This window comes from Larimichthys crocea, chromosome XIII (genome assembly GCF_000972845.2).
Source record: "Larimichthys crocea isolate SSNF chromosome XIII, L_crocea_2.0, whole genome shotgun sequence".
NCBI classification, from domain to species: Eukaryota; Metazoa; Chordata; class Actinopteri; family Sciaenidae; genus Larimichthys; species Larimichthys crocea.
In genome coordinates, this window is record NC_040023.1 from 17036481 (window position 1) to 17052392 (window position 15912).

The 15912-nt window shown below is 41.6% G+C and overlaps 2 protein-coding genes across 4 annotated transcripts; one reads left to right on the forward strand and one right to left on the reverse strand.

Annotated features, from left to right (window-relative positions):
* Window positions 1–6792: 6792 nt before the first annotated feature.
* Window positions 6793–10157, reverse strand: sec61b (SEC61 translocon subunit beta). Its single transcript, XM_010735992.3, has 4 exons — window positions 10020–10157; window positions 9426–9523; window positions 7842–7946; window positions 6793–7014 (listed from the first exon to the last, which is right to left on the reverse strand). The coding sequence occupies exons 1-4, from the start codon at window positions 10020–10022 to the stop codon at window positions 6927–6929; spliced, it is 294 nt and encodes a 97-aa protein (XP_010734294.1). The 5' UTR covers window positions 10023–10157; the 3' UTR covers window positions 6793–6926.
* Window positions 10059–15266, forward strand: alg2 (ALG2 alpha-1,3/1,6-mannosyltransferase). Of its 3 annotated transcripts, XM_027286746.1 has the most exons (6): window positions 10059–10139; window positions 10548–10609; window positions 11197–11368; window positions 11493–11630; window positions 12758–12925; window positions 13683–15266. In XM_027286746.1, the coding sequence occupies exons 3-6, from the start codon at window positions 11198–11200 to the stop codon at window positions 14421–14423; spliced, it is 1218 nt and encodes a 405-aa protein (XP_027142547.1). In that variant the 5' UTR covers window positions 10059–10139; window positions 10548–10609; window position 11197; the 3' UTR covers window positions 14424–15266. The 3 variants fall into 3 exon arrangements, with proteins under 3 accessions (XP_027142547.1, XP_010734295.1, XP_027142548.1); XM_010735993.3 differs by lacking the exon at window positions 10059–10139 and having other exon boundaries at window positions 10266–10609; XM_027286747.1 differs by lacking the exons at window positions 10059–10139; window positions 10548–10609 and adding an exon at window positions 10643–10912.
* The last annotated feature ends 646 nt before the right edge of the window (window positions 15267–15912 follow it).

A 15912-nucleotide genomic window follows, 5' to 3' on the forward strand; every position in this document is an offset into this window, starting at 1 on the left:
AATATGACTGAAGCTGTTGGCTCATTCTGCGATTAAAAACCTTAAAAGAACGACCGTGCACGTCATTGTTTGGACTATTTCTGCTGCTAACGTGGGCTTTAATGTGCAATAATGTTTGACTCAATGAATGCTCAACATTGTTTTATGTAATATAACAAATATTACAACAATTTGCAGATTATATGATCATGTTCAGAATGTCTTTCAGACTACATCAATAATATTTTAATGAACAGCACCCCAGATTCACTTTACAACACCCCCCTCCCCTCTGCTGCTGCCCTGGAGCGCTGCACAAGGAGTGGAAAATACAGTCACCTAAAAATACACTGCACATAAACAACACACTTACAAACACATGGGTACACACACACCCACACTAACACAGGCCAAGTGTCTTTAATATTAGAAAGCACAAGGCTGACATCTGAGACACCTGAGCGTGAGTGTCACCCTCCTCACCCCTCCTCCTCCCTCCTAAATGAGTCCATCCATAGCCAGCGTGTCCCTGATGGTCCAGTCTGATCCGCTCTGCTGTAGGCTGGCACTGGGTTGGGGATAAGAGGGTAGGGGGGCAGGGGGGACACATGCTTATGACATCACAGCCCATTTGGCCCTGCATGCTTGTGGCAGTCACACGGGGCATCACCAGGCCTGACGTAGCCTTACCACTGATGGGTGGGGATCTGTGTCGAAAGGTCAGCGTGGCCTCCATCCTGGGATTCTCCTTATCACAACCCCTCCCACCTCACACACACACACTATAGTGTATATATACACACTCAAAAAAATCACTCATCTTTGACATTTACACTATATTTTTCGACATAATGTGATATATTTAAATTGTTGTAGTCATATTTGTGCGCTTGCTGTCTTCTCGTCAAAAAGGAGAGTTGTGTTTGGTTTCCTCTACCGCTCAGCTCTCATCGTAGTCTTTAGTCGAGCCTCCACATTGTTCCATTCTTTTAAATTCTGTGCATATCACTACAGACCTCGTCAATTTCTTTTGGTTTTCTCCCACCATCGACTGTCTCCACTTGTTTCCATCTTCCTGTAGTTATTCATATCTCTCTCCAGCACCTTGTGTTTCTTCTCTCTTTGTTTCACCCCTTGCTTGTGCTCAAACTGTTTCTTTCAACCCTCTGTCTATTTGTTGTCTTTCCTTTCTGCTTGTAGATCTTTCTTCAAGATCTTAATTTCCATTTCTGTTCGACTTGTTTTGTCTATTTTTAAACACCTTCCAGTCTTTTACATTTTCTCTCTTTTTGTCCTTCTGATGTATTAGTTTTTTATGCTTCCCTTTTGCTGAATATATTACAATGGATTTGCTGATAGTATTTAACTTTATCGTGATTTCTAAATATGTTCTACTTAATAGTATACAAAAATACATTTTGCATATTTACATAACTTCTTTTAATAAATCAGTAGACCTTTGAGGTTTAAACTGATGGAAATATCCTGTTTTTTTCTTGCTGTCCACACTAATTGAAAGTTTAATTTCCTATCTATCATAAACTTGTATTAGCTATAATCTATGATTTTTTGCTTTGTCATTCAATATTCAGAACAGGCATGAAAGTGACTGCCGTTGCTCTGGAAACCACCTCACAAAACATGTAAAAAATGTGTACATACATTTTGACTGAGGGTCTGACAACAGCGAGATGGGAATACAGAGTTGCCAGCTGTCTAGACTCATTCCTATGTGACAATAGTTTGCCAAACAAGGTTGCTGAAGGAATTTTTAACGAAGCCTGCAATACCAGATTTTGTTGGATACAGAAACAACACTGACATATCATCACTTGCCTTATTTACACATCCAGCAGACACATGAGCAAGAGTTACATTCATGAGTTGTTTTTAGTCACTAACTTTGTCAGCTGTTTGGTGCTGAGCAGGTTGTGTACAGCAGGTTTTTAAAGCTTTTTAACTGAACAGCCTCCTGCTGTAGCTAAAAAACAGTCCTATTTGTAAAGTTGGAAGCCTGTCAGCTAAACAATGAACTGAAACTCACTATGAAACATGTTTTCACTCCCAACTTGCCTAATCCAACAGCTTGGACAGTGATCCTAGGCTTCAGATTATAATGCACTATAAGATACTATAAAGCTCCATAAAGTCGAGAGCTGTAGATTCAGCTGATGATTCTTTGGGGGGGTAATGCTAAATTGAAAAGTTAACTTATTCTTACAGGACTACAGTTACATTTTGAACGTTATTTTTCTAATTTACTTCAACTAACGACAAGACAGATGACAGATGCAGCAGAACTTGAAATGTAAGAGATGTAAATAGTTACACCTCTTTGCAGGGTGAATGGACTTCACACCGTTCATCTTTCATGCATGAAGCACGAGGTGAGTGTGTGTCACATAGAGGATTAGAGAGAGAGACAGATGAGGCACTGATAGATGCAGACTCAGCCTTGACTCTCTTATTTCTTTTTGAAGGAGGGGCCAAGTCCAGAAAGATCAGGGGGCGTCCAGCTGGCACACACATACCCACCCACACACACTCATAAATTGTTTCTCTGTGTCCCAGCTCAGTCTGACCTTCCTGACCCACATACACTTATATGACAGCCACCATGTGGTCTGGATGGCAGAATATGGAGTCAGATTATTTTACAGTGAACAAGTTCTCGCCTCTCAGCAGACTAGCTTGTGCTACTGATCACTGGCCATTAACAGAGTGTTGTCCCAATTGGCTGCTAATCACTGGTCTTATGATCACAGCAGTGAGACCAACATGATCACACTGTCACAGATTTAAACATACTTAGATAAATGTAACAAATATACTTTTACAAGTAAAAATAATATAAAATGCTACATTTATGCGATAGCTGTAGTCTAGTATATAAAATGATCTGTTTTATGGTCTTGTAAGCCACCATATTGTTTAAATACTTCTCACACATTATCAGCACATTATAGTAACATTTGGTTGAACATGTACATGTTGTCGCTGCAGGTATCTACTGTATATTTACTTTATTGACTGTAATGCATGTATTATTTTTGTTGATTTACTTCTTTTACTCAAGTAAAGGAGCTGCCACCACTGACCCTAAACGTATAATAACAAATAACTAACTAAATAACATCTCTGTAAATTAAATTAGTTTGCCAATGGCCTTGTGTGCACCTTTCATACCATTTCACAGTGCCCTTAACCAGCCCTCATTTTTTGGGACATCCCTCAGGATTCACTTGGTTAGTGAGCGTGAATCGATTCCACCCGCCCGTCCATTCATTCCACGCTTTACCAACCGTGTGATCTGTTCAAAAATACACACACACACACACACTCTGCATACATGTGTGCATGAGTGGGCACTCACGCCCATATAAAGAAGGAATATTCTCCTCAGTATTTGGGAGGAAAGAAGAGTTTTAAAACCATAAGCCCTCTGCTGCAGCTGATATCCTGATCCAGTGTGTTTACCTGCAGGGTGTAACATCTCTGGGCATAAACATGAGTGTGATGGATGAGTGACTATAAAGAGAGAGAGAGAGAGAGAGAGAGAGAGAGAGAGAGAGAGACTTAAACAGTTTCTTTTTACCTCCATGCAAAACCACAGAGCAGCATGTTTTGTAGAACAGAAAATACATGTGACCTATTTTCAAGTCTCCTTGTAAGTGTGTGTGTGTGTGCATGCATGTACATGTGCATGCACACCTCTCTCGATGTAAGGGACCATCCCTTGTAAAAGTGCGGTTTCTTCACAGGATATGGGTTTCTGGTGAAAAAGACACAGAGAGGAAGTTCTTTTCTTCTCTCTCTCTCTCTCTCTCTCTCTCTCTCTCTCTCTCTCTCTCCTATCTGTTACTCCTCCTCTTTCTTTCCACGAGACAAACATTGTCTCACACGTGGATATTCAGGATGATTTATGTAGAATAGAGACATAGAGAGTTGTCTCTCTGAAATCTCTCTTGATGTGGTGCGTATAAATATGCATCCAGACACCATTTATCTAATAATCTCATCTGCAGAGGCACTAAATCACTCAGTTGTAAATTCCAGTTTCCTAGGAACTGTTGACAGAAAAGTATCTATCTCTATTTACAGAATATGGAAGAGATTTAATATAATATGAATAACTGTGTTTCCATTGGTGTATAATCATCTTAAAATAATAATCATTATGCTTTAGTTGCCTTAGGATGGGCCTTTTATATCTACAGAGTTCTCTTCCATGGAGTCTGCCATAGTTTCTCTTTCACATTAGGAAGGAGAGGGTGACGTGAGGGGGTTGCAAACAGCAACTACACCGCTAGATGCCACTAAATCATACACACTGCTGCTCTATTCTGAAAATTGTTATGTAATGCTGTAGACCTTTTAATGTCACTTTGTGCTCCTAACTATGAATGAAAGCGAAACTTCCTTTATGCCACCTTGTATGAATAATGCCTTCTGTAAGTGACTGCTAAATACGCACCTACTGGACTGTTTTTTAGGGAAAGAATAAGAAAATTGCACACTCTCTCAGACTATATATTAACTACTTGAGGTATATTTTCTGGATAAAGTCAGTCAGGTGTATCAGATCAGAGCTCCTAGGAATTGAAGCCAACGAAAACCTTTACACCTAATGAGAAACCCACAATCACATTTCTGTGCTCACATACTGAGTGATTTAGTAGCCTTATTATTATGTCTGACTGACAAACTGAGGACTCTGAGCGCAGCATTAAGAAAATAACAAAACTCTGCCACATGTCTACAGCTTGATGAAACACTAAGCTGATAGATGGTGTCAAGAGGAGTTTGGAACTACAGGTTGCAGCAGCGTTGAGGGTCACATGCTGGGCCTGTTTTGCCACAGCTCCTTCATATTTAATCGTTATGTTGAATTATTCTGGCTCGCTGCCGTGTTGTGCCACCATGAATTGGGGCCGTGGAGTTTGTGAGAGAGAGAGAGTGTGTGTGTGTAGGACAGGGACAAGAGTGTTGTAGCAGGAGTTTGCCACGAACACTGGAAGCCTGTGGGAAAGCAGAGCCATAGCAACAGAATGAATTAATGAACAGGATCCGAATGCTACGTTTAACACAACATACAAGCACACACACAGAAGCACAAGACATGCCAGCTGGTGGTTTCATATTCAACACAGATAACCTGGTGGTGATGCAGGTTGGGCCAAAACTACTTCTACAACTACAAAACAGCCAGCCAGCAGCTCACAGCAGTGGTCATTAAACTTCTGTTTGTTGACAAATCAAGTCTGAAGCTGTTTTTCATCATTCACTTTTATTCCACTCTGATCAGGTTATAGTGACTTTAATCTACATTAAAAAGTCTGTTTGTGAAGCTCTTCATTGTGGTTTCACAAACATGCTATGGTCAATAATATATGAATAATATGATACAATGATTTGACTAAAAAAATAAATAAATCACTTCACAGAACATGTGTTCAGGCCCTTCCCTCAGTGAGGACAAACTTCTAGCTTGATATCCCCTGATCCTGTGAGATTCAGAAAATAGTCTGCAGCGCCCCCTCCAGGAAAACACAGAATAACACCTGGGAATACATTCAGATAAAGCGCTTGAGAGGTCTTCAGGAAAACCTGTGCAAACACGCATTAGGTACTCCTTAAATGCAAATGAAGTCTATAGATTAACATCAGCACAAATTCCATGTTAGTTGCTTGGCCCAATAAAACATATGCACTTTTCTTTTAAATGCAGGCATGCCTAAACTGAATGTTGGGCTCTGTACTCCTAGACACAGTAAACCAGATTCAAATTGACAGTCATGTATAAAAGGAGAAAACTTATATATAGTTTACTTTACTGGCTACTTTTCAAAAACTAATTTTGTCTGTCTGCAATTATTGAGTGTCAGTCAGTGGAAAAAGCTTTAAGTACAGGTGGTGATAGTAAGCCCTGGGGCAGCCGAAGTTGGAGGCCGATGCCTCTGAACCTCTATAGCAGTATGCATACCGAAAACACTTTCATCCAGTCAAACTTCAATTTAAAGCAGCGGTTACACTTTCGTACAGACAAGTCTGAACTTTTCTGCTCGTAGAGACAGTATGCTGTACAGTGTGTGTGTGTGTGTGTACCTGCTGTGTAATCCTGTTACATGACACTATAAAAACCACAGTCAAATAAGTTGTAAGTAGCTGGAATGTGTTTAAACCAAGCATTATGCATTATGTGAACTGTCAGTCACACTGAAATGTAACATGCATGTCTGTGGTCTCTTTTCCAATAGTGTTTCATCTGACAGTACAACTACATTTTTGATGAGATTAATCTTTTACTGTAAATGCTTGCTAAAGGCAAAATGTACTGCTGGTCTGGTGATGGTTGCAGGTGAAGGTTAAAAGTGAGAACACTACCTCATTTGTCACTGAAAAATATGATGGGAGAAACATTTTTTCCATTAAACACAAAACAGGATTATTGTTTCAGCAAACAAAATAATCAACAAACATAGAATTTTACTTTTTATTGTACAATATTACAATCACATTTGTACAAATGCTGTTAACAAAAAAAAAAATGCAATTCAGGCTACAAGAAGAAATGTTTGCTGGGGCCTGAAAACAACAATGTCCTCGAGTATTGAACCTTCATGCAGCAGTGGCGGCAGCATGCTGCTGTTTGGAGGGAGGGCCACATACACCACACACAGACATCATATGTCAGGTGGGTTGGTATGTCTTCCCCATCTGATCTTAAAGACACGAGATGAGCAGAAACAACATCGTGTACCAACATCAGCGCGGATGAAGATCGTGTACTGAAACGGTTGTATAAAAATACAGTTTGTGTGTCTGTTTGTTGTAGTGACAGCAGAGAAGGGGGCTAGAGGGAATAGGGTTGTTGTTCATTTGTTGTTTGGTCCAGGTCCGATGTGTTAAGAAGCCGAGGCGCAGGATCAGAGGTCATCAGGTGGGGTTTAAGAGCGGGTGTACTTTCCCCAGATGTGCAGCATGAAGACTGAAGCGATGAAGAGCAGGCTCATCACCAGCACTGGCACCGGGCCACTGTCACGACAAAGACAAACGGATTAACACACAAACATAAAAATCCCATCATTTGCTGTAACCCCGACCAGAGTGAGAGTCTTATTGGAGTGGCTGATTTTATTGATGAGCTTCGGAAACGAGGAGGGGCTCTCATCTCTGAAGGAGGGACTGGGGTGGGGGTGGGGTGGAGAGGCGCATCGCTAAGTAGCAGCATTGCCATGCCAACCATCTCTTCAGCGGCCCCCTCCTCCCCCCTGTCAGGAGGCTGTAATTGAGTTGACCTTTCAGAGTGGATCCTTTAATGAAGCTTTGAGGCCGGCATCTAACGCAGGAACAAACACGCACTCGATATACAACACTGTATGGCGACTCTGCCCTCCTTCGACTGCTGGAGAGACGCACTCAATAACCACCACAGCACCATCGATCAACCACGGTCAGCTATGGCCAGGAGACAGGACGTCTTCTCTAATATGGAGGTTGCAGCGGAATACAAGTTTAGGAAGTTGAGAGTTTTCTAAATGCACGCTTCCCTAAGACACATAATTGTGTGTGTGTGTGTGTGTGTGTGTGTGTGTGTGTGTGTGTACAGACACACACTTAAGATCAAGCTAGTCTACTGCTCAGAGATGATTTGTTTTAGCACAAACGCACGTCTGCCCAATTTCCTGCCATTAAACACTCCTCCCATTCTACGTGATGAACGTAAATAACACTAATGACAGCACGAGTGTCGGAAATCAGAGAATTAGTTTATGTTGTTAGTGGATGAAAGTTAAAAATGTCAAAGGCTAAATGTGTTTGCGAATGTGTATGTGTGTGCTTATAAACTTCTTAACACTTACACTTTGAGGCCTGGCGAGTCTTCTGTGTAGAAGCGCCACATGCCACCGGTGCCTGCAGATCCTGTGGTCCTGCCGCCGCCGCGTGTACCGCTGCTAGTAGCTTTTCTGTGGAACACAGACACACGAACACACCAAGTCAAGGATCCATCAACACCGCCAAGTGTTTGAACGAGTCAACACATCTCATTATGAAGGGCTTTACTTTACAAATAATTTGATCTTGAACTATTAAAATGCCTCCTTATTAAATCTTGTATGTTCAAGTATTCTATCGGAAAAAAAAGAACAAACAGAGACACGATTTAAGGGAACTTTTACTCATCCAGCAGTTTCTTAAAACAAATATTTTGATTAAACTGTTAATCAAATGTGTGCAATTAAACTCTGTATTCAGAATGTAACTAACTACAGTGGCCGGTGATGAAAGAAAGAATGGTGTGATTCATGGCTGGTCCACTTGTGTGATGAGATTAAACGGAGGTTAATGAGGTAATGAAGAGGGTGATAGTAATGGGTAATAATGAGAGAGGTAACAGCGAGCCTCTGATTACACGCTGATTAAGCCCACAGCACAACATCTATCTGCTCCTCTAATCTACAGAGGGCACACACAAAAAAAAAAATACAGGGAAGAACTATCCCAAAATAATCAATCACTTGTTACAGTATGATGACACGAGCAGGCGGGGTCAATGCTGGGGATGAATAGTTACGCAGACTGTATGAAGGCGCAGACGGCTGCATAACATATCGATAATGTACAATATAAAGAGGTCTTAAATGGCTTCTTTTTTTACAGTGGTGGCCAACATGTGACAAATTAAAAGGAAAAATAAAGTTTCTTAATATACAATCAAGACCACAAGGTGCCACAGTAGATTCAATGTGTCTTGCCATGGGGTCTAAGTCTGACCTCCACTGGAGTGATGAACTGAGGTGGTGTTTTGATGATCACTGCTTGCCTCAATAAGTCAAACCGAACTTTCCAATAGGAGTTCAGTTAGGTTTAATTCTAAAGACAGTGATGACAGCAGAAAAATTACATTTTTACACTAATGAAACAATTCTCTCTTTCGCCGCTTTGTCTTAAATTAAAGCAGGAGTCCTTTTTCAGCCCAAGGACCCCTTGGACAAGAAACAAGCAGAACAGGGACCCCCACATAAGCCTGGCCTAATAACTTTTATATTCACTTTATTCAACTTTTATTTCACCTTATTAACCTATGTATATATTGGGTTATTGGCCTGTATGTGCTTTATTGTTGGTTATTAAAAGCCATGAGCTGTACGTCTTTGGACATGTCCACTGATTCATTCAATTGGAGTGCGAATGCCTCCGCTGTTTGTAGTTTTATCTGCACCCTCCTCACGTTCAGCATTACTTTGGTGGGGGACCCCCCACCCCTGCAGTACCTCTGCGGACCCCCTAGGGGTCACGGACCCCTGAATTAAAAGAATCTCCATTCATTATGTTATTGACCCACTTTATTCTTTCCTGTAATTTGTCACTCATCTGGACACACTTATGGGAGGTTTGTGTACTGGATGAAGTAGAGCAGTAAAAGTTTGGTGGATTGTGTGTACCTCTGTCTGACTGTGGATCCTGCTGCGCGGGGAGCCACTGTCTTACTTGGGGAACGGCTAGACGCCCCAACATTGGTTGCGCTTGCTGCTGGTCCAGGCTGAGGAAGGAGAAGAAATAATAATTAATTAAAAAAAACAAAAACACACACACACACAAAACAGGATTCAACTCCATTATAGCACCTTTCTAACAGTTTCTCCGCCACTCACTGGCACACATTAACACATGTACAGATAAAACATGTGGTTACATTTAACATGAACAGCTGAAGTGCACACAGTGTTTATGTTAGAGGCCTTAACTATTGGTCCCAACAGTTCAGTGCTTTTAGCTTTAATTGGTAACACAGAGTCTTAACCAGAAGTGTTCAGAGGCACATATTAATCATGATTTCAGTGTTGGGTTGGCTCAAAATGTGTTTTTATTGCTGATTTATGTGTTTAGGAACAGCCACGTCCACAAGTGATGAGCTGACGTTAGCAGGCTGGCTAATAGAGATAGCAACGTTAGCTCAGGTCTCACGTTAAATCAGTGCAGTGGAGCTACTTAGCTTCAGCGGTGCTAACAGTTTCAGGTGTAGCTGTGAATCTTACCATTTTGTTTTATTAGTTGCGATGCGAGCTGAAAACCCCCTGAGCCTCTCTTCGAGCTGATGTGCAGGTCAGACGAGCAGCAGACAGTCGGTGTGTGTGAGGAGCTGTCTCAGAGCTGACGTGAGTCTAAAAAGGACACGACTGCAAAACACAAGACCTGCACGCGTGACCGAGCAGAAGCCTGACCGTTTGGTCGCGTTCGCCACAAAAATAACGGACTCCAACGTTATGTTGTGACCTTGTTTTTATGCTGTTGTGATAAAACATATTTTTTAAAAATCCAGTTATTTTTGTATTGTGATTTTTTTTACGTACTTGCACTTTAATTTTAAGGGATATAATCGGCCCGCTTTGAATCTGAGGGAGACGTGTCTCACAAGGAAGAAGCCGCCCGTTGAATCGAGGAAACAGGCGCCATTGTGGCTCGAACATGAAACACACGTTAGCCTGATTGCGACGGTTGGTTTTGAGCCAACATGGCGTCCAAACGGTACAGTTTCCTGACGGTTTGTTCTCGCTTGCTTACAGGCGTCCAGACGAGCTTAATCACAGGTTTCTAAACTTGGAAAAGGTGGTCAGGAGATCCAAAGGTAAACATAACTGTGCTTTAATTCATTTACACGGAGTTGTAGTCGTGGTGGTCAGTTACAAAGAGGGTAGTTGTCCAAAACGTGTTATAATTTCATTAGCTTCATAGGCTATTAGCCATGATATTATCACTACAGCTGAAGACACTAAAGCAAACAGTTATCTAGCTATAACTTTTACCAACTAGGAAGCTAAACTGAAGCCTCATTTGAGTTTTTGCTGTCAGTTTGACTTCTCAACAGCAAACTCAGTGCCAGCGTGAGGTTTCCCCCTCACAGCAGGTGGCAGAGAAGCACTTTAAAGTTGTAAGTTAAACATTTTACAACTTTGTCAGCCTTTTGCAACTTTGTAAAGTTTCTCTTATTGTGACATCAGAAAGTGGATTGTGAATGAATCTCTCACCCTTTCTTTCTTTTATGGATCTCAGGTTAAAACTGTCACTCATTCAGCCACTAGACAATGCAAATAAACTCAACAGCTTAAACATGTATCTGTCACCATCATTGTCAGTCATTGTGCATGGTACAGTGTGTTTAACCTTCAAACGTTTACCAGATTCAGTTTGAACTTCGCCCATTCTTGTGTGCAGGATGGTTCGGGTGGTGTTCCTCCATCCAGACCTTGGTATTGGTGGAGCTGAGCGACTGGTGGTCGATGCTGCTGTCGCACTGAAGTCTCAAGGATGCAGTGTTCAGATCTGGACGGCCCATTATGACCCAACACACTGCTTCTCTGAGACCCTGGACCCAGAACTGCCTGTGGTACATATAAATATTGTCCCTCAAAGATACACAACAAGGACAAAAAGTAGAACATCTACAATGCATAATCTGTGATAGGTTTGTTTAGGACACATGACTGATTTCATTGTTACTCTTCTGACAGGTATGTGTGGGTGACTGGTTACCCACCAGTGTGTTTGGTTACCTGCATGCACTGTGCGCCTACCTGAGGATGATCTATGTTGCCCTCTACCTGATCTTCTTCAGCGGGGTGGAGTACGACGTCATCTTCTGTGATCAAGTGAGTTGTGGCATACAGGAACTAACCACCTGTTTGTTTGATCATCACTCACTGAGTTGTTCTAAGACATCTCTTAACCATCTGTTGCTCAGTGAATTGCTCTCTTTGTTAACAGTGACTTGTGTCTTTGTGTATCCCTTGCGTGACACCCTTTAACTATACCATGTCCTGAAGTGGACACTCCCTTGCTTATTTTCTATTGTTTTGTCTTTCACATAAATATATACACAGGTGTTCCCACCTTCCTCTTATACATATTTACAGAAGAGAGGGAACTCATTGTCATCATCAGGTCAAATTAGGAGAAGCCTCCCTTTTTAAACTTAAACTGCAATTAAAACATGTCACGCACACATAGAGCTTTTTATAGTATTTGTCTTAGGATTTCTTCTTAGCATTGAGATACATTGTTTAGTACAAACAATTTCTTTTTATACATCTTTTAAATATAAAATACTTTGTATCCATGGCTTGATATAAATACTTCTCCAATCAGGATTTTTTTAGGCTGATGTAGTGATCACCGATCACATTTAAAGCCTTCTATTTATTCTTCTGTTTATTTAATTATTCTTAACAATATATAAAGTATTAAAATGAAGACATAATAAAATGTCACGTATTGATAGCTGTTTATGTATTGGCAGGCAATATGTGCGACATATTCCACTCACTCTTAGACACAATACTCTTATTCTCAATAGCAGCCTGTGTTTGGTTATTGGGAGCAGTTAGATCCTAACAAATACACATTGTTTTCCACAGAACGAAGGGAGGTTTACTCATTCCCTCATCATTTTGTTTCTACTTAATTATTTCTACTGTTATACTTATAGTGTTTACTCACGAACCATGTATATCTGCTCATCTTGTTTTGTTTTTTAAACTAGTAAGTTCACAGTCTCAAAAGATGAACTACTTCATGTCTGATTTTAAATGTTAAAACACTGTTTTAGCTATGCTTATCTATTTGTATATTTAATGTTGAGTTATACATTCTTTATGTTTGTTGTTTTATTCGTTTGTTTAATTCTGCTGCCATATTTGCTTCTGATTAGCCAGGCAGGAGGTTTTTAGGTTTTTAGGGCAGACGTGAACATTTTTGTTGACGCCCTTTTCCACTTCAGGTCTCAGCATGTATCCCGGTGCTGCGACTGTCCCGTCACAGGAAGAAGGTTTTGTTTTACTGTCACTTCCCTGACCAGCTGTTGACCCAGAGGAAGTCGGCCCTGAAGAAACTTTACCGCGCTCCCATTGATTGGCTGGAGGAAAAAACCACCGGCATGGCTGATATGGTACGTGGAGGCTGAGGGATGACGTCTATATCATTCTACAGTTTGTGATGGACAGATTGCAGGACCAGGACTGTGTCACAACCTATTTTCATCCAGACACAAAAGCAACTTTATAAAGCACGTTGACTGAAAATGCTCAGCCTGCAATAAAGAATAGACATTACAGCACAAACATGTCAGACGTGTATCAGATAAAGTGGCCTTGACATAATTGCATACTTATGACACAGAATATGGGGTAGCTAAGAAAAAGCAAAACTACTGCACTTACATGCTGATCTATTTCTGTTCATATTTATATAATCTTGCAATTATATAAATATGTACAGGTATGTATTTTGCTGACCTCAATGTACCAGTGCAAAAATATCAGTAAAAAATCTAAAAACTTTAACTGGATAAAAGCTCAAGAAAAAAAAAAAAACTGGTGACGTGAAATATCTCTTCCTGACTGTTTAGCTCTTGATAACTACTAAACCTACAGAGTACTAGAATAAATTAAAATACTAGGTAAATTATTTTTAACAACTTGAATAAATCAAAATGATTATTTTAAATGTGATACAGCCTGATCTACACAGGCAAGCAGTTGTAAAAGCTCAAGGCCCTGATAGAAAGGAAATGACATTTCGATTTTAGCCCAGACTTTAGGATAATCAAAGGCCGCAGGCTATCAACCAACTCATAGGGAATTAAAAACGCCTGTGATACATATGTGAGATCCTTATGAAACTAATCTCTCTGTACTTCCTCTTAGATTCTGGTAAACAGCCAGTTCACCGCAGGCATCTTCAAGGAGACCTTTCTTGGTCTGAGAGAAGTCCAGACAGACGTCCTCTATCCCTCCCTCAATACGCATACCTTTGACCAGCAGTCCGTTGAGGCACAAGGCCTGGAAGGGCTGCTCCCAGAGGGAACCTCCTGCCTGTTTCTCTCCCTAAACCGATATGAGAGAAAGAAGAACCTGGGACTGGCTCTGGAGGCTCTTGCAGTCCTGAGGAGCAGCCTTCCTCCAGGCCAGAGAGCAGGCATTCATCTGGTGGTGGCGGGGGGCTACGATGACAGAGTTACTGAGAACGTTCAACATTATACTGAACTGAAAGACCTAGCAGCGCAGCTCCACATGGAGGACTGTGTCACCTTCCTGCGCTCCCCTTCTGACTCACTAAAGGTAGCGCTGCTGCGGGGCAGCGCGGCCGTGCTGTACACCCCGAGCAGAGAGCATTTTGGGATAGTTCCCGTCGAGGCCATGTACTGCTGCTGCCCTGTTATCGCTGTGAACTCTGGGGGGCCCCTGGAGAGCGTGGCAGACGGGGAGACGGGCTTCCTGTGTGAGCCCACGGCAGAGGCCTTCTCTAAGGCCATGGAGAGGCTCGTGAGAGAGCCACAGCTCCGCAGGGACATGGGACAAGCTGGGAGGAGGAGGGTACGAGATAAATTCTCTCTTCAGGCCTTCTCAGACCAGCTGTATGGGTACATTGTCAGGCTGAGCCAGTGATGAGAAAGCTGGAGGAGAGGCAGGAGACAGACAGAAAAAAGATCCTCTACTGAACTGTGAATTGTCTGTGGATGAATGGAGTCTGCCGAGAGTTGAAGTGGATGTCTTCTAACAGAGAATGTATGTGTATATGTGCAGGGTGGAAGAGGAGGAGGAATAGGAGGAGGGGGGGGGGGTATTATTATGAGGACTTAGAGGACAATCAATCAGCATTCCCCTGGAGGGGTTGCTGAGAGGGGAAAAAAAAGACGGAATCTCTATATCAATTAAGAAAAGAGTAACGAGTTTACCTACCCTATCTCTGGAAAAATACCACCCCTGCAAATGTGTGTGTGTAATATTGCAGTGCAACGACCAAGAGTCTAGCAAATGAGCCTACCAAAAGGATTGATTGTTAGAGTGAAATGTTTTGCTCTGTTTTTCCCCCCCTTGCTTTTCTACAGTAGTCTTTGTCTTTGTGTGTTTGTGTTTGAAGAAGAAGAAGAAGAATGTAGTTACCACCATGTGCCATCAGCCAGTGCACAGTTCCAGATCAATAAACAGGATGCTTTCCACTACTTCCTGTCCGCCCAGAGCTTTGTTCCCTCCTCGCATTCAGAAGATGCTGGCCTGTCCATGACTCTTGCTGCTGCGTGGAGGTTATTAGCAGATGATAGAGAGTGTTTGGCTTTATTAGAGGTCTGGCTGATGGGCAGCGTGTCTTTGTCTGGGTCATTATCAACGAGGAGAATAGCAGAAGGTCATTGTGTCTGGCCTCCTCAGCCCTTCTACTGTATAGAAATGCTCTTATTGACATTCCTGAAGTCTTAATAAACAAGAGGACACATAGTTTCCTGACTCTTATGGGGTTTGCTTTGTTGGTAAGTTTTTTCTGGCCTTTAATAGAGTTTGCTAAGGATTTTGTGGGTGAGCGCGGAGGCAAAGAAATGTTTGCCATCCTTTTTTTTTTTCTTGTCATTGAACAGATTTGTGTATCTCGAGTTATTAAATGAAACATTCTCAGACAATGTAGCAGTGAAGGAGTTTCAGTTTTGCTCATTAACAGTGTGGAGGCAACTCAGCAGAAGATGTTCAATTTCTGTCTCCATACGTTGCTGCATTATCATTTGCAGAGTTTGAGTTGTGTCCTTATGGGCTTCATTTTTTTTTCTTAAAAGGAATCTAAAAAGGAGTAAATCAATAATTAGAAAATTAAATTGCAGCCTGATTGGCTAAACCACACAATCACAGGTGTTATTGAGCCTACCTGGTTGGACACAGCATGGCCGTATCAAATAAATGCAGCGAAATGCTCACTGTTCAAGTTCATCAGGTCGTATTTAAACTCCTGGTGCAGAAAAAAATCACAGCAGTTCTTCATCATGTCCTATGTGGATGAAATGAGGTTGTGCTTGTTGCTGACCCTGATGCAAGTTCCTGGAGGCACTTTGATCTCCGTAATGTGTAGATTCTGGTACACTTTAAAACACGATCACCTTTTGACTTTGGG